Genomic DNA, 18,501 nt, shown 5'->3' on the forward strand with positions numbered 1-18,501 from the left:
AATAACCTGTACATTGAAAACAGGTATGAGGCAATAAGAAAACACCTAAAACTCTCTCAAACCTCCAGTCGGTCGTGGCAGATGGCCGCTCACACTGAGCCTGGTTCTGGTTCTGCTGGAGGTTTCTTCCTGTTAAAAGGGAGTTTTTCCTCTCCACTGTCGCTACATGCATGCTCAGTATGAGGGATTGCTGCAAAGTCAACACCAGTGACTGTCCACTGTCTCTACATGCTCATCCAGGAGGAGTGAATGCTGCAAGTCACTGACTGGATGCAATCTGCTGGGTTTCCTTAGATAGAAAAACTTTTTATCCAATTTGAATAAATAACTGAATCTGACTGAACTGTTTGATAGTTAGAATAATTGGAATGTATGAACCTGATTTTAAATCTGGATGATTGATTGAAATCACTTAAAGTCGACATGTGTTTTCAATGAATGTATTACTGTCTTAAGGTTTCCAGTAGACAGTATAGGCTTCAGTTTAAACACTCTCCTTAACTGGAAAATGCAGGAATTAATTATTAGATTTACATTACTATTTAGTTTCATGGAAGGGTCCATTTTTACTCACAGATTAGTGACAATCTGTTTCTCAAAAGAGGCCAGAAAGGAAAGGTTGATGCAGGGGTTCCTGTTTGTGCCACTGAATTGAAACAGCATGACTTTGGTCTTCTTGTTAAAATGTAAGAAATATAAAAGGGATCCGATGTTGTCCCAGCAATCGAGGAGAGGTTGGATGGCGCATGGACCAGTGTGGTTCAGAGGTAGGTAAATTTGACCGCCATTGGCATAAAAATTAAAAGGGATGCCATGTTTGTTTAAAGACTTTTTGGCACTAGTGGCCTGTACTGACATTATTCAAGTTCCCCAACATCTGTGACACTTACTCCAGGAAGGATGGCCTGAAGTTCATAGGAGGTAACCCAGTATTCCAGTTAGGACTGGAGGAAGAGACTCCTGTCGATATATATAGGGCTGAGCAGGTAGTTCCAAAAATGTTTGACGATTACACTGCTGATTGTACTGTGAGTAAATGTGAAAACTACACATTGGCCTCCTGGTTCCGGGGGCTGGTTGCCCCACTGGAGTACTGGTACCTGGAACTAGGAGTATAGAGTGTGTATGGGGAGTGTGAGTGAGCGTATAGTGTCCATTGTTGTGTCTTAACGATGGGTGTGTGGGAATGAGTATATTTATGTGTACACATGTGTGATTGTGACTGTGTGCGCCTGTTTTTGTGTCAGGTTGGGACTTGGGCTGCTCCCTTTCCTGGATCAGCTTCGGCCCCCCATCGAATGTGGGGCCTATTTCCTCCCAGCCACACTCCCTGCCGGTGGCTGGTGTCTCTGCCAGTGTCCAGGGATGGCTCCTCGGGTGTGTGCCGGCTCACTAACATTTGCTACTTGGCAGGGCCTGGGACCCCTGGCTCTGATGCGCCCTAAGATCTTGGGTCTCTGGGTCCATGGTTGGATGAATCTCATGCTCTGGGGGACCTTTGGATGTCTGTGGCTCAGATCTCCTCGGTGTCTGGCTAAGGTCCTTTGGGGCAGGTCTGTGGCTCCTAATACCCACTATAAAATATTTTTTAGAAAAATCTTACATGCACAAGCCCACTCACACATTCATCCACATGTGTTTGGATTCAGGTATTTACAGACACACAGATATATCTTCATTCTCTCTCTAACTGCAGGTGTTGAAGCAGTCTTCCAGTATCTTAAATTCTCTTCATCCTTCTTTCTCTCTATTCTTTTCTCCTTCTCTCGCTTTTTCCTTTTTGCCCCACCTCTCTCTTTCTTGCATCTTTTTTTCCTTTTCATCTCTGTGTCGATTGCATTTGAAATTGAAGTTTCTAATAAAGTAATAAAGTTTTTTCTATATATAAAGCGGAGCATTATAGCTTTGGTCGTAATGCTCCAGAAAGTAAATATGTTGGGCTTCTTCTTGGCACTCAGACAACAATTGTGAGCTGCTCTGCCGGACAGGACACAGCCAGAAAGTAAAAGAACTATACTTTGGCGCCATTGTTTCTTAGAGTTCTCAAGTCTTGGATAAAGAAAGACACATTTTCATATAGAAGGTATTGATTGGACCAATCAGAGGTGACATCTGTCTGACAGAAGACATCTTCATGCTGGAACACAGGACCACCAGGATCAGCTTTCAGAACCAGAACATACTCCTCCCTCAGCTGGGATTTAAAAAACTGAAATAACAGGCAAAGACATCAGAACTCATAAAGGGTCCATTTGGACTTATTAGCTTCCCAAAATATATTTGTATTACAGAGATAGGAGAGAAGACCTTTTATTTTGATAAAATATATCCCCGTTATTCCAGAATTTCTACATTGAGTCGATTTGAAGAACAGTTTTAGTCTCATTATGGGATGTTTTCTGCTGACATCTCATGTCTTTTCTGCTCCGCAGCAGAAGGGGGCGCTAAACAACAACTTCATGACATAAGCCGGGAACACTGGCTTCATCTTCCGTCTTCCGTAAACACGTGCAAGTGTGTAAGAAGAGAAGAAGAAACTGGATCCTTTGAGTGTCTTTCAGAAGCAACTAGAACCGTTTACAGCCGGACGGACTGCGATTCTGTGATTATGTTGGAGCAACTGGGTATGATCGGAACCATCCGGGACGAGGATCTGAGCCCAGAGGAACCGGACACCGAATCCGAACCCGAGGTAAATCATTCTAGAACCATTACCAGAAACCAACCTTAAACTGGCTGGTGCACTAGACCTGACACTGATTTTAATTGGTCTAACTGGACTCTTCTGAGGTTCGGCTCTGTCTGGGTCTGATTACATGGATCCTATCATGTGGGAGTTCTTGGTTCTGAAACAGAGTCCATCAGAACCGTCAGATTGATCCAAGCTGATGAGGTTGATGCAGCAGTGCACGTGGAAACATCTGTTTTCAGCGAAGAAGAGAAAACAGGAAATGAAAATAAGGTTTAGTTTAAGTGAAATTTCAGTGCTGGTGAAACTAGAAGTTCCGATGTTGTGAACTAAAAGAAGTGGACCACCTCCAAAGCATGTAGAAGTCTTTAATTTTTAATCATAGCTACCTTTCAACTGTGAGCAACAGAATCCAAAACAAAAGTCCCGAAAGTCACATGTGATTTTTTTTAATTTTTATTTAAGTAATTGATTGATTGTTATTGCATGACATCAGTATTCGCTGCTCAATACAGACTTTCAGCTCCTCCAAAGATTGTAGATTGGGTTCAGGTCATGGAGACCGGCTAGGCCACTCCAAGACCTTGAGATGCTCCTTATGGAGCCACTCCTTCGCTGCCCTGGCTTCGGGTCGTTGTCATGCTGGAAGACCCAGCTACGACCCATCTTCAATACCCTTACTGAGGGAAGGAGGTTGCTGGCTAAGATCTCCTGATACATGGCTCCATCCATCCTCCCCTCAGTAAGGTGCAATCCTCCTGTCCCCTTTGCAGAAAACATCTCCAAAGAATGGTTCCACCTCCATGCTTCACGGTAGGGATGATGTTCTTGGGCTTGTCCTCATCCTTCTTCCTCCAAACATGGCGAGTGGAGGTTAGACCAAAAAGCTCTATTTTTGTCTCATCAGACCTCATGACCTTCTCCCGTTCCTCCTCTGGATCATCCAGATGGTCCTTGGAAGCTTCAGGAGGCGTTGCAGGATTTTAATCCATGGCAGCGTAGTGTGTTACTTATGGTCTTCTTTGAGACTGTGGCTCCAGCTCTTATCAGGTCATTGACTAGGTCCTGCCGTGTAGTTCTGGGCTGATCCCTCACCTTCCTCATGATCACTGATACTCCACGAGGTGAGATCTTGCATGGAGCCCCAGGCTAAGGGAGATTGACCGTCATCTTTTACTTCTTCAGTTTTCTTATAGTTGCGCCAACAGTTGCTGTCCCTCACCAAGCTGCTGGGCTATTTTCCTGTAGTCCATCCCAGCCTGGTGCAGGCTATCCCTGATGTCCTCACACAGCTGTCTGGTCTTGGTCATGGTGGAGAGGTTGGAGATTGATTGAGTGTGAGGACAGGTGTCTTTTATCCAGATAACGAGTTCAAACAGGTGCAGTTAATCCAGGTAATGAATGGAGACCAGGAGGACTTCTTGAAGAAGAACCAACAGGTCTGAGAGAACTGGGATTCTTACTGGTTGGTAGGGGATCAAATACTGATGTCATGAAATAAAATGCTAAGTAATTACTTAGAAATCACACAATGTGATTTTCTGGATTTCTGTTTTAGATTCCGTCGCTCACATTTGAAGAGTAGCTGTGATCAAGATTAAAGACCTTTTCATGCTTTGGAGGCGGAAAAATCTGCAAAATCGGCCGTGTATCAAATACTTGTTGTCCCCGCTGTATGCTATGTACGATTAACATGGATATGTACAGTACAGTGTGATCAGGTACTAGTCAGGATTAAGGCAACATAAGTCAGATAACACCTATTTTAACTCAAAGATGGGCTAAAAAACAGCAGCTTACAGAGCAGCGAAGCACCTTACCTCAAATTAAATTACTGTGGTGGAGACTGCAGCTGTGAAGTTGTTGAACGTGGCTGTATACTAAATAGTCGAACTATGGCCATTTCAGACTTGCAAGTGGAACAAAGCGTCGCCTAGTCCTAACCTGTTTGTGGAGATGTTGGTGATGTTTACTCCTGTGATGTTGTTGTTGTTCTGCAGGAGGAGCCAATCATCCTGAACCGTAAGAAGAAATTTGGAGGTCACAGGTCAACAGACTTTAACTGTGAATTTGAGTTTGGAGAGAGAGACAATCTGAACCTGGATGATGATTGGGCCATGAGTGATGTCTTAAAGCAGCTCAAGAAAAAGGTAGAACCTTGCAGAACCCTCTAGGTAATGTACAAACCTTTCTGACTATGGTCTGTGTTCACAGAGAACTGTGACAACTTTGGACCAGAAAATAGAGAAAATCAGGAAGAAGAGGAAAGCTGAGGTGAGGATGCTCCTGGTCCTTTTCCTGCCTAGTTCTACTTCCTGTTTCAATCTGCATCCTGTGTGAGATGTCATTTTATTTTTGGTCTTCAGGAGAAATTGTCTCAAAGTTGTGAACCTGAAGGTTCCTCAGAGATGAAAGAGGAAGAGGAAGGGGAGGAGGACCCTCCTGAGAGAAAGGAGGAGGACGAAGATGAGGAGGAAGAGGATGGTGATGAAGAGGAATTTGGATCGAGTGATGAAGAGGTTCTGACAAAATCAGGTTTGAGCACTCCTTCTGAAGGTCCTGGTTCTACTGAAGGTTTTAGTTCTGCTGTTCTGAAGGATGTATTTGTGAACAGAACTTCAGCTAAGAGTCAGAAGTCCACTCACAAAAAACCTTAGAAGTCATACATGATGATATCCAGAAACCCTGAAGGGAACCAGACTAAGAACCAAAGTATTAAAATGGAGAAAATCCAGAAACTCTTTCAGGTCAGATTAGTGATAAAAAAAATTGGGATCCGATTTATATACAGAAAAATTTAATCCATTCAGTCCGATCATACAGACAGCTTCAAAGTTAAGTAAATCCATTCCAGTTAGATCCTAGTTAGAGATTAATGCAGTTTATTCAGTTTAATATTAAAATATGTTAAAAAGTTTCCATCTAAGGAAACCCAGCAGTGACTTGCATGTAAATGGTGGGTAAATGGCCTGCACTTGTATATCACTTTATCAAGTCCCCAGAGACCCCAAAGCTCTTTCCACTAAAACCAGTCATCCACCCATTCATCCACTGACGGTTGTGAGCTACACTGTAGCCACAGCTGCCCTTACAATCAGCACCACCAAACCGTCTGTCCACCATCAGCAGGCACACAACGACTGAGACAGACAGAGCGGGGATTCAAACCGGCAGCCCACCGGTTACAGGATAAACTACCACTGTTGTCCCCATGTAGAGACAGTGGAGAGTCACTGGCGTTGACTTTGCAGCAATCCCTCATACTGAGCATGCATGTAGCGACAGTGGAGAGGAAAAACTCCCTTTTAACAGGAAGAAACCTCCAGCAGAACCAGAACCAGGCTCAGTGTGAGCGGCCATCTGCCACGACCGACTGGAGGTTTGAGAGAACAGAGCAGAGACACAAAGAGAACAAAGAAGCACTGATCCTGGAGTACTTTCTATGGGAAGGAAAAGTGAATCATTAATGGTTGTACAGGTGTTGGACAATGAAACTGAAACAGCTGTCATTTTAGTGTGGGAGGTTTCATGGCTAAACTGGACCAGCCTGGTAGCCAGTCTTCATTGATTGCACATTGCACCAGTAAGAGCAGAGTGTGAAGGTTCAATTAGCAGGGTAAGAGCACAGTTTTGCTCAAAATATTGAAATGTACACAACATTATGGGTGACATACCAGAGTTCAAAAGAGGACAAATCGTTGGTGCACGTCTTGCTGGCGCATCTGTGACCAAGACAGCAAGTCTTTGTGATGTATCAAGAGCCACGGTATCCAGGGTAATGTCAGCATACCACCAAGAAGGATGAACCACATCCAACAGGATTAACTGTGGACGCAAGAGGAAGCTGTCTGAAAGGGATGTTCGGGTGCTAACCCGGGTTGTATCCAAAAAATATAAAACCACGGCTGCCCAAATCACGGCAGAATTAAATGTGCACAAAAGGAGGCCCTACACCATACTAATAAATTATTGTGGTCTAAAACCAGGTGTTTCAGTTTCATTGTCCAACCCCTGTAGCTCCTTTGGTTGTTTCATCTAGGAGAGAAAGACAGCTAAGCACATGAACTCTGAGCCTGGAGGAACATCTATGGAATAAAAAACAAGGACAGACCAGAGTTGGTAGCAGCAACAGCTCCTTTAGTTACTATGTCTAGGAGAGACGGGGAGACAGTGAAAGTGGTCATTATGTCCTCCAGCAGCCTAAGTCTATTGCAGCATAACTACAGAGATAGTTCAGGATAAACTAAGCCACTCTAACTATAAGCTTTATCAAAAAGGAACGTTTTAAGCCTAGCCTTGGGCTTTGATCCAAGTAAGCTTGGCTTTATGGACCAGGCTCAGACGGCTCCCCGAAGGTTTCTAGAGGTTCTTGAAGGTGGACTGTACTGGGAGGAAATGGTGTAAACTCTTTTTGTCTGATTTTCTTCTGGATGAAAATGTGTTGGTCAGTTTTTTCTCATCCGTTTCCTGTCAGACACTCTGAGGGAAAAAGAACGTCGAGGGAAGAAGAAGATGGAGGAACAGGTGAGGAAGACGAGCAGTGGTTGGTCCTGATGAAGGTACTAAGTAACCATGATAACAGTTGTGTTTGTGTTCAGACTCCAGAGGCGTTTTCTGAGGATGCGTCCCAATACAACAATCAGCTGACATTCGAAGAAATGAACCTGTCCAGACCCATCCTCAAGGTAAGACCGAGTCTGGTCAGATCTAAAGAGTCCAGAGGAACCAGGAACACTGTCAGGACCATCCCCTACAGACAGACTCTTCCTATCATCTCCACAGATTCTCAGCCAGTTTCTCAGAACAGACCCAGTCAATGAACTGGGTCTGGTAGTTTTCTTTCTGGCAGACTGTGTAGAACTTTGCCAGTTCTAAATAGACCTGATCTCAGATGGTTCTCTGACATGTCCTCCACCTGTTCTCACCCGTTTCTGTGGCTCTGTCCCTGCAGGCCATCACAGCTTTGGGCTTTAAAGAACCGACTCCAATCCAAAAGGCATGTGTTCCAGTGGGTTTACTGGGCAGAGACCTGTGTGCCTGTGCTGCTACTGGAACAGGTACTGGGATGATTTTTCTGCTTTTATTCTGTTTTATTTGACCTTTATTCAACCCTGCAGGGCAGACTGAGAACATCAGCTTTTTTTATTTACATCTGCAGTCTGGAAAAAGATGGGGAACCTTATTCAGATGTTAGAACCAAACCGGGTAATTGAGTCGATGCTGTGTTTGATGGTCATTTGATTATTGGATGATAATTTGGTTAACTGAGCACATGGTTGATTGAATAGATGGATGGCTGTTTGGTTTGTCAGTTGGTTCATTATTTAGACGGATGGATAAATGGATGGATGGACTCCTTCATTTTGCCAAAGGTTTCCAGAAAACGATGAGTTGAGTTATCAGAAATATTAGCTTCATCTATACCTTCAACTTGTATGTTAGACCCAATCCCAAGGTTTCCGAGCTCATCATAGCACTGAAACAGATCTGCTGAAAGTCACTAATGATATTCTTATGGCCTCAGATAATGGACTTGTGTCTGTTCTGGTTCTGTTAGATCTCAGTGCTGCATTTGATCCAGTCGACCATAATATTCTCTTAGAAAGGCTGGAATATGCTGTAGGGATCAGGGGAACAGCGCTAGGCTGGTTTAAATCTTATCTGTCTGACAGATTCCAGTTTGTTCATGTAAATGATAAATCATCTTTAAACTCCAGGGTTAATTGTGGAGTACCACAGGGTTCAGTACTTGGGCCAATTCTCTTTACTATATATATGCTTCCAATAGGTCAAATTATCAGGCAGCATAGAATAAATTTTCACTGTTACGCTGATGATACTCAGCTTTACTTATCCATAAATCCTGATGAACCCAACCAGTTAGATAGACTACAAGCATGTCTTGAAGATATAAAAACTTGGATGACTTTAAATTTTCTGCTTCTAAATTCAGACAAGACAGAAGTTGTCGTCTTTGGACCGGAGTCTTTAAAAAAGAAACTGCTTAGTCAATCACTTAACCTGGATGGCATTAAATTGAACTCTGGTAATAAAGTAAAAAACCTTGGTGTTATTTTTGACCAGGACATGTCATTTAAATCCCATATTAAACAGGTTTCTAGGGTTTCCTTCTTTCATCTCCAGAACATTGGCAAAATTAGAAATATCCTGTCCAGGAGTGATGCTGAAAAACTAGTTCAGTTTATTCAATTTAGTTTATTTATGTAGCGCCAATTCACAACACGTCGTCTCAAGGCTCTTCACAAAGGGTTAGGAATGGTGAGGGTTGTTGGGGAGGTTAGATTAAACTACTGAGTGTTAGAGTTTGGACATTTTAGAATGGGCTATGTGTAGGGGTACTAAGTAAAATAATAAACTGATAAAGTGTGTCCATCTAGAGCCCACTGATGGTCATTGTTATACTAAAAACCAGAAGGATTGGGATACCTCTCTCTGTCAGACTGATTATAACCATTGGAAAAGAGAAGGGGTCATACAGGTAGCAGAAATACAGGTCCTTCTCAAAATATTAGCATATTGTGATGAAGTTCATTATTTTCCATAATGTCATGATGAAAATTTAACATTCATATCTTTTAGATTCATTGCACACTAACTGAAATATTTCAGGTCTTTTATTGTCTTAATACGGATGAACAGATAAACTCTGAGCCAGTTTTCAAGGTTAGAGTCTGAAAGAGAGAACATAGAGTTAGTTACAGTAGAAGCTCAGTCAGTAGCCATGTCTAGGAGAGAGAAAGGGTTAAACACTAAAAGACAGGGCCATGTGGATCATCTGTAGAAGGTGAGCATTAAGTTGTTGCCAGCAGAAGCTTGGACGATTCCCCTCTCCAGAAAGGTGTCACAGGTAGACACAGAGTCAGGCCAGGTGTAGCTTCTAGGAAGAGAAAAGAGAGAACAAAGTTAAAAGCTGAAATAACAGCAAATAATGCAGAATTGGAGAGTAGTGTGAGAATGTAGCGAAGAGGGTGAAAGTGGTCATTATGTCCTCCAGCAGCCTAAGCCTATAGCAGCATAACTACACAGATAGTTCAGGATAAACTAAGCCACTCTAACTATAAGCTTTATTAAAAAGGAAAGTTTTAAGCCTAGCCTTAAAAGTAGACAGGGTGTCTGCCTCACGGACTAAAACTGGGAGCTGATTCCACAGGAGAGGAGCCTGATAACTAAAGGATCTGCCTCCCATTCTACTTCTAGAGACTCTAGGAACCACCAGTAAACCTGCAGTCTGAGAACAAAGTGCTCTGTTAGGAACATATGGACCAATCAGATCTCTGATGTATGATGGAGCTAGATCATTAAGGGCTTTATATGTGAGGAGGAGAATTTTAAATTCTATTCTGGATTTAACAGGGAGCCAATGAAGGGAAGCTAAAATAGGAGAAATATGATCTCTCTTTTTAATTTTCATCAGAACTCTTGCTGCAGCATTTTGAATCAGCTGAAGGCTTTTAACTGCATTTTGTGGACATCCTGATAGTAAAGAATTACAATAGTCCAGCCTTGAAGTAACAAATGCATGGTCTAGTTTTTCAGCATCACTCCTGGATATAATATTTCTAATTTTGGCAATGTTCTGGAGATGAAAGAAGGAAATCCTAGAAACCTGTTTAATATGGGATTTAAATGACATGTCCTAGTCAAAGTTAACACCAAGGTTTTTTACTTTATTATCAGAGGTCAATTTAATGCCATCCAGGTTAAGTGATTGACTAAGCAGTTTCTTTTTTAAAGACTCCGGTCTAAAGACGACAACTTCTGTCTTGTCTGAATTTAGAAGCAGAAAAGTTAAAGTCATTCAAGTCTTTATGTCTTCAGGACATGCTTGTAGTCTATCTATGAGAATGTAGCGAAGAGAGTGAATGTTAAAATCCCCCACTATAATAACCTTATCTGTATTTAACACTAAATCAGAGAAAAGGTCTGAAAACTGATCTAAAAATTGAGAGTAAGGACCTGGTGGACGGTACAAAACAACAAACAGAAGTGGTTTTAGTGCTTTGCAATTTGGATGAGGAAAACTAAAGATTAAATATTCAAAAGAGTTGTAGCTATTGATTGGTCTGGGACTATTCAATAAATCGGACTGAAAGATGGTTGCTACTCCTCCTCCTCGCCCAGTATTTTCAGGAATGTGAAAATTAAAATAATTAGTAGGAGTTGACTCATTTATAGTAACATAATCCTCTTGCAGCAGCCAGGTTTCTGTGAGGTAAAATAAATCAATCTGATTGTCACAAATCAGGTCACTAACTAGCAATGTCTTTGAAGAGAGAGATCTTATGTTCAATAAGCCACATTTAATTGTTTTATTTTTCTTTTTAGTCTGAATTGTGTTTATTTTTATGAGATTTTCATGATTTCCTCCATTTAGATTATTTTTTAATCTATTCAATTTTGGCCGTGGGCGAGACACTGTCTTAATAGGGTAATGGGTGGGTAGCAGTACAGAATCTGCAGAGAGGAGTGTTAAACTACGACCCTGCTTCCTGGTCTGAACCCTGGGTTGTCAGAGTTTTGGAGAACAGATTCCTAGAAAGAAGAGCAGCTCCATCCAAAGTGGGATGGATGCCGTCTCTCCGGATCAGACCAGGTTTTCCCCAAAATGTTTGCCAGTTATCAATGTAACCCACATTGTTTTCTGGACACCACCTAGACAGCCAGTGGTTGAATGACAGCATGCGGCTAAACATGTCGTCACTGGTCCGATCAGGGAGGGGACCAGAGAAAATTACGGAGTCCGACATTGTTTTGGCAAAATTACACACTGAAGCAACACTAACTTTGGTGACCTCCGATTGACGTAACCGGGTGTCATTACCGTCAGCGTGAATAACAATCTTACTGTATTTAAGCTGATCCTTAGCCAGCAGTTTCAGGTAGGATTTGATGTCGCCCGTTCTGGCCCCTGGCAGACATTTGACTATGGTCGCTGGTGTCTCTAGTGCCACGTTTCTGACTATGGAGCTGCCAATTACCAGAGTTGGCTTCTCAGCGGGTGTGTCGCTGAGCGGGAAAATCTGTTAGAAATGCAGACAGGTTGGTGGTGACCTGTGGGCTGGGATCTAGGACTATGCTTTCTACGTACTGTCACCCAGCCGGCCTGAGGCCCGGCTGCGCTGGCTCTGCTGAAGGACTGCTATGGGGAGCTACACTCGGTGGCTCCGCGCTGGCTAAAGGGCCTTGGCTATCTGCTGGTTTTTCAACAGCGCGGAGCCCGGCCCCCAATTCCGACACCCTTGCCTCCAAAGCTACAAAAATGCTACATTTATTACACGTACCATTATCACTAAAGGAGGCAGAGGAGTAACTGAACATCTGACACAGAGAGCAGGAGAGAGGAGGAGACTCAGAGAGAGAAACAGCAGAACGGGTAGCCATGGTGGAGCTAAAGCTAAGCTAGCGACCCCTTACCACTACTAGAAAAACCGTGAAACACGGAGAGTCCCCAAACGTTAAATGCAGCAACAAAAAGTATGTGTTTTAACGTGCTTATGTATAAGAACAAGTAAGAGGTATCACAGTACAGAGAAATCTGATCAAACGAGAGAGCTTCACACCAAACAATCCATCGAGTGCAACAGTGAGAACAGGAAGTGACGAATATGCCGTACCACGCCTTCACCATCATTTTAGATTCTAAAAAGTAACTGAATAGTCACTTTGCCTAGTAACTAGTTACTTTGATATTGCAGTAACTGAGTTACTAACTTGGTTACTTTTTGGGAGAAGTGACTAGTAACTATAACCAGTTTAAAGTAATGTTCATAATGTAAATAATCATATCAGACAACTGCAGAACATGTTTTTAGTAAAAAATATTATTTATTAGAATAACAAAACTGATAATCAATCCAGAAGTAATGGGAATTGAAACTGGAAGATGGCAGATCATGAAGAGGACCACTGGGAGCTTCTGAAAAACTGCATCCAAACCTGGAACTGTGGTCTCTCCTCCTGCAGAACTGTCTGTATAAAACTATGAAAAATAAAAAATATTAGATAAATAAATATATATGACAGAAAAATGTGTATTTTTTCTGTGCATGGAAAATTGAAAGTGCTCTGATCATCAGCACTGCATCAAAACATTTCTCTTACAGAACTGTGGGGAAACAGTTAATAATTAATGCCAACAACAACTCAAAATGTCACAAATTTCCAGGGGAAAATATTCTTTTTTATTTTCTGGTACTTGCGATTATTCACTACATTCCTACTAAACCCTTGATATTCACTTTCAACCGCCACAAACGGATAACGGGTAGCCGGAAATACCAGAGTGCCGGGCCGAAAACAGGCAGTGGTTAGTGGGGAAGTCCCAGTCCAGCCGCCTGGTTAGCTTACTTAGCTCAGTTTAGCTTAGTTTATCTTAGTTTAGCTTAGCTTAGTTTAGCAGCCAGACCAGCCAGTAAGCGAAGCTCTGCTGTGCCGAAGACTCAGAAAAAAACTTTAAATGTAGGCTCATCCTGGATGAATGGCCTGCACAGATGAAGTTTTTTGGTCTACATTCTTGCTTAAAATCATCTTAAAACTACTTTTTATGACAAATTAATGATATGAAAACAATTAAGTTTTATAGTAGCCTGCACCATTACTGAAGCTGCTGGTGCCAAGCCTTGCTGCACACAACCTTTAACCCTTTAACAAATCCCAGGGAAAGCTGAAAAAACCATCTCCAGACCTGGACCATTTACCCGTGAAAGTATAGCCCCAGGAAAGTGAAATTACCCGGGTAAATATTTAAGTCCATTTTGTTTCCATTATGAGCTTTTCCAGCCTAGTACTAGCTTTCTTGGTATCTGCTAGAAAGCAGGTCCTATCAGTGCTGAGCAGGGCTGAAGTGTGATGAGAGCAGACTGCTGTTCACTAATTGGCCATGGACTTGACCCTAACACGACATGAAAGTGTTCACCGAGGTACTCAAAGCTATGCATTTTACAGCACACTGCACTGATGGGAAAAGCTAAAAGAACTGAAGAACAGTTACAAAAAATATTAGGGACCACATTGGCTGGAGCAGGTCAAACCGGAAGCCATTGCAGTGGTTTGAAATCACTGTTGAAGTAAATCTTGTGCTACCGTGAGTGTTTATTTTATTTTGCATGTTTGTTCTTGAAACTTGTGCTATGCGGTGCCGGATCCTTAATTATAAAAAAAGCAGCTGCTGCGGATGGATGGATGGTGCAAATGGAGAATAAAACAGAGCACCTCAATAAACTCAGCTGACAAAGGAAATTGGTGAAAATCAATCAAGTGGCACTATAATAAATTCTTGCAAGAATTGAGAACGGACACAAATGAGTGTCTTGGTCTGCTCGTTCTGCCCTAGACAGGGAGTTGCAATCCTTTTATACTTCTCAAACTGCTGAAAATGTAATTCACAACAGAGGAGACAAGAAAATAAAACAGTCCTTGAACATCAGATATCTGAAGGGGGTCAACACAATGTGAAGCCTTGGAGAGAAGAGAGGTATCTTCTCTTGGGAAAACAAACCATATCAGGGGAAGGCCCTGCATTTCAGGCACCTCTAAGTGGAATGGTGATCTGACAAGAGTAGACCTGGTCTGAACTGGACATTTCATAAACAATGAGCTGATTCAGGGCACACCTAGGAAGAACAGATGATATCAAGAGGTAACCCACTACTTAAAGTGTTGATATGTTCATTAGTGATATTAACCAGGATGGCTTATTTAAATTTTTCCACTGTCAATGGGCATATGGTGTGTTGGACAGACTGATAGTTTGGAAGGACAGACAGACTGACTAACTGGTTCTTGATGATGCCGTGTCTCAAACTGGAACCTGGAGCTTACTGTGCTGGTTTCTGTCCTCAGGGAAGACAGCTGCCTTCATGTTACCTGTGTTGGAGCGTTTGGTTTATAAACCTAGGACATCCCAAGTGACCCGGGTCCTAGTTCTGGTTCCTACCAGAGAGCTCGGGATCCAGGTCCACTCAGTGGCCCGTCAGTTGGCCCAATTCACCTCCATCACCACCTGCTTGGCTGTTGGTATGGATATGGATCTGCCTAAATCAAGTCAGTCTGAATTCAGCATGGTTCTGGTCTCTGCTAATCGGTGTTTTTGTTGTCTGCAGGCGGTTTGGACCTGAAGTCGCAGGAGGTGGCTCTAAGGGCGGGGCCAGATGTTCTGATAGCAACGCCAGGCCGACTGATCGACCACCTTCATAACACGCCAAGCTTCGAGCTGAGTCACATCGAGATCCTGATCCTAGATGAGGCCGACAGGTGGGGTGCTGTGGCCGGTCAGACAAGACAGGGCACAGTCTGAGTCTGGGAAACACTAAAAGTCTGGTTCTGTTTGGTTCTGACAGGATGCTGGATGAGTACTTTGAAGAACAGATGAAGGAGATCATCAGGCTGTGCTCCTACAACCGGCAGACCATGCTGTTCTCAGCCACCATGAGTGAGGAGGTACGCCCCATGCCGCTGTCATTTGACCTGTGTCTGTGAGTCATGTGACATGGTTCATTGGATCATGATACCTGTTTCTGCAGGTGAAAGATCTGGCGGCGGTGTCTTTGAAGCAGCCAATCAGGATCTTTGTGAACAGTAACACGGATGTAGCTCCATTCCTTCGGCAGGAGTTCGTTCGGATTCGACCGCACCGTGAAGGAGACAGAGAGGCCGTGGTGGCAGGTAGGTCCAAATCCTCCTGCAATTCTGTTGAACTATGCCAAGTTCTTCTAAGGATCCTTGCTGTTGTCCACCTGTCAGTTCCTTGACTTTTCTCCTGGATCTTCTTCTTTTGTGTTCCAAGCACTGCTGACCCGGACCTTCCAGGACCACGTGATGTTGTTCACCCAGACCCGGAAACAGGCCCATAGACTGCACATCCTGCTGGGCCTGTTGGGGTTAAAAGTGGGAGAGCTGCATGGAGAACTGAGCCAGAACCAGAGGCTTGAGAACCTCAGGTACACTCAATGTGAGCTTTTAGGGGTTCAGATGTTGTGGTCTGGGTCTCTGCTCATCCATCTTGGTTCTCTGGATTCTGCAGGAGGTTTAAGGATGAACAGATTGATATTTTGGTGGCGACGGATGTGGCAGCCAGAGGTCTGGACATCGATGGAGTGAAAACCGTGAGAGTTCTGTTTCAGGATGTTTTCTGATCCAAACCTGAGCATTACCTTTAATTGTCTGGTACCGGGATCCGGGCTGAATGGGGAAGACTGATGATTAAGCTTGTTCCTACCTGTTCCTCAGGTGATCAACTTCACCATGCCACCTACTATCAAACATTATGTCCACCGCGTTGGTCGGACCGCCCGAGCTGGACGTTCTGGACGTTCCGTGTCCCTGGTCGGAGAGTCTGAGAGGAAGATGTTGAAGGAGGTGGTGAAGTCGGCCAAGAACAGCGTGAAGGCTCGCGTCCTGCCAACAGGTAAGCACACCGGATGTTCTGATTTGCTGGCTGCGCTGGTTCTGAACTGAATTTAAACTGGGTTTGTGTCTTCTCCAGAGGTCATCCTGAAGTTCAGAGATCTGATCGCCAAACTGGAGAAAGATATTGAAGCAGTGATAAAGATGGAAAGAGAAGAGAGAGAGATGGCTGCATCTGAGGCCAAGGTATACTTTAACACTTAAACACCTGAACAGTTCCAGTGCTGAGCTCCTGAAAACCTCCCCACTTGGATCAGTTTACATGTTATACTAAAGTTAATAAACTGCTGATGTGAGTTCTAGATGTTTCTGTTGGTTGATCAGGACTGTTTCAGAGGTTGGATTAAAACACGAGTCCAGTAAATAAGTGGGAAACAGCCAGGATCGGTGATTAAGATCTAGATGGAGAAGTTATCAAGGTAATCGACAGAAATCACAGACACAGCAGGGTCAAGCTTAAGGGGATTCTGGTCTCTGGTTCTGCTTCAGAATCTGTCTATAGAACCAGCTGCTGTTTCAGTTCCTGAGGACAGGCCCATTAATAAGAAACTGAGTCAGTAATTAATAAAACAGTCTGTCTGCTAAATAATAATTTAACCAAATAAAAGAATACATTGTAAAGATAATTGTCCCAAGTACTGAACCCTGTGGTACTCCATATTTAACTCGAATGCATGAAGATTATCAGTAACATGAACAAATTGGAATCTGTCAAAACAAAACAGATCATTACTGTGGATCAGTGAGTCTGTGAAGTGTTTAAGGGACAAACTCACATGCAAGTGGTTCTGTTCTGGTTATGAAACCATGAGATCCAAACAGCTTATTCAAATGAGTCAGAGTAGTTCATTAACACATGGTTCACTTCATCAGTCCAAGCATGTCCATCAGGAGCTGTTTGCCGTGCATTTGTCCCCGCTTTGGGACAAATGCAGAAACAGTGACACCTACTGGCACAGATTAGACCTGCAGGGCCCACATAATTTATAATTAAATGAACCATTAATGTAATCGTTCAACATCAGCATGTCACCTCAATGACCTAAAGATGGCAGCTCTTCCTTTTCTGCGCTGGCTGAAGACTTGTTAACAGCTTTGTGTGTGTCTGTGTGTGTCTGTGTGTGTCTGTGTGTGTGTGCGCACAGCTGAGCGTGGCTCAGAAGCGTCTAGAAGGCTCCGTCTCCTCTAGTGACTCACAGAGAGTTTGGTTTCAGACCCAACAAGAACGCAAACAAAGCCGCAGTGAGTTCTCACACACACTCTCATCCTGTCTGTAGTATAGTGTAGTATTATGTCTCCTACTGTGTTGTACTTTGTATGATGTTGTCAGCTGGCCCGTGTCTCAGTATTGTTTGCTGTGACCTCCTGTTTCAGTGTCGAAAGCACTGCAGGAGTTCGATCTGGCTCTGAGAGGAAAGAAGAAAAGAGAAAAGTTCCTGAAAGACGGAAGGAAGAAGGACCTGACGGTAAAATCAATCGCTGATGAATCATCGGAGAATTACCTGTACCCGTGAGCATGCTCAGTGTGTCCTTTCTGTCACAGTCTGAGGAGCGTGCTCAGTTTGAGATTCTGAAAGCTCAGATGTTCGCAGAGCGAACTGCCAAGAGAGAGAGACGGGTGAAGAGAGCGAGAGCCATGCCTGAAGACGACATGCCACTGAAAGGTCAGAAACATGACGAGCTACACCAAACACAGACTAAAACATAGAGATACCCTGACTAGAACTTGCAGAACCGTGGACCCACCTGAGACCAAGTAAACTGTTTGTGTCTGCAGCAGCCAATCGTAAAGCAGGAAGCAGAGGTAGAAAGTCGGTGTTCGATGAGGAGCTGACCAACACCAGCAGAAAGTCCCTGAAACACTACAGAGCTGGGTGAGACTGGTTACCTACTAGTTTCTCTGCTGGTTGTTTAATTACCAGTTTACCTATTTTTTATCAGCCGGTCATCTGCTGATTATCGTGGTCTCAGTTTCTTTCTGACCAGCTGTCTGTCTCTATTAGGCCATCCCTCCAAGATAGGAAGCGTCTTGGGTTGGACAGGAAGCGCTCAGGCGGCTCCACGTAAGCCTCACCAGTCTCAGCTTTTGTAATTAGTCTGCTTGACACAAGTTGAAAAGTTCTGATGTTCTGCTGTGTTCCACAGGTTTAGGAAGAAGAAGTGAGGCCAAAACAACCAGTACTCCAAGTTCTATGCTGTTCTGTACCAGATTTCAAATAAAGTTTGAGTTTGGAAGTTGTGGTGTTGTTCAGTCATGTGACTTGATGATAATAGTCAAAGTTTAACCATCACACTCGACCCGTATATAGAGGCTACAGTCCTTGAAGTGGCTGTCCTGGGTTCGTGTCCCGTACCCGGAGACCTTTGCCGAATGTCTTACCCATCTC

The 18,501-nt window shown here is 43.4% G+C and overlaps 2 protein-coding genes across 4 annotated transcripts in view; one reads left to right on the forward strand and one right to left on the reverse strand.

Moving 5' to 3' along the window:
* The window catches only part of LOC124856411 (potassium voltage-gated channel subfamily KQT member 2), a 66,634-nt gene that overhangs the window by 4,966 nt on the left and 43,167 nt on the right, over positions 1-18,501 (reverse strand). Inside the window, exon 14 of one of the 2 annotated variants that reach the window (XM_047346794.1) lies at positions 12,517-12,689. The exons of the other annotated variant lie outside the window; for it this stretch is intronic. Coding sequence (XP_047202750.1) covers positions 12,532-12,689 — 158 coding nt within the window. The 3' untranslated portion in view covers positions 12,517-12,531. Of the gene's footprint in view, positions 1-12,516; positions 12,690-18,501 lie in introns of those variants that run through there. 2 annotated transcript variants of the gene reach the window in all.
* On the forward strand, positions 2,498-18,353 carry ddx27 (DEAD (Asp-Glu-Ala-Asp) box polypeptide 27). Of its 2 annotated transcripts, none has more exons than XM_047346799.1 (21): positions 2,498-2,692; positions 4,690-4,839; positions 4,904-4,963; positions 5,056-5,224; positions 7,164-7,213; positions 7,288-7,374; positions 7,641-7,746; positions 14,552-14,725; positions 14,812-14,962; positions 15,049-15,148; positions 15,232-15,373; positions 15,495-15,648; positions 15,732-15,813; positions 15,938-16,115; positions 16,194-16,300; positions 17,260-17,356; positions 17,489-17,580; positions 17,658-17,778; positions 17,895-17,988; positions 18,118-18,177; positions 18,260-18,353. In XM_047346799.1, exons 1-21 carry the CDS (start codon positions 2,609-2,611, stop codon positions 18,276-18,278), a joined length of 2,277 nt encoding a protein of 758 aa, XP_047202755.1. In that variant the 5' UTR covers positions 2,498-2,608; the 3' UTR covers positions 18,279-18,353. The 2 variants fall into 2 exon arrangements, with proteins under 2 accessions (XP_047202755.1, XP_047202754.1); XM_047346798.1 differs by having other exon boundaries at positions 2,499-2,692; positions 17,892-17,988.

Source organism: Girardinichthys multiradiatus, chromosome 20 (assembly GCF_021462225.1).
Source record: "Girardinichthys multiradiatus isolate DD_20200921_A chromosome 20, DD_fGirMul_XY1, whole genome shotgun sequence".
Taxonomy (NCBI): Eukaryota; Metazoa; Chordata; class Actinopteri; order Cyprinodontiformes; family Goodeidae; genus Girardinichthys; species Girardinichthys multiradiatus.

Coding starts and splice junctions, on each gene's coding strand:
- ddx27 (XM_047346798.1), top strand. CDS start 2,609: ATGTTGGAGCAACTGGGTATGATCGGAACCATCCGGGACGAGGATCTG. Junction 14,963..15,048: donor ATCCTAGATGAGGCCGACAG/GTGGGGTGCTGT, acceptor TGGTTCTGACAG/GATGCTGGATGAGTACTTTG. Junction 17,989..18,117: donor CTGAAACACTACAGAGCTGG/GTGAGACTGGTT, acceptor TGTCTCTATTAG/GCCATCCCTCCAAGATAGGA.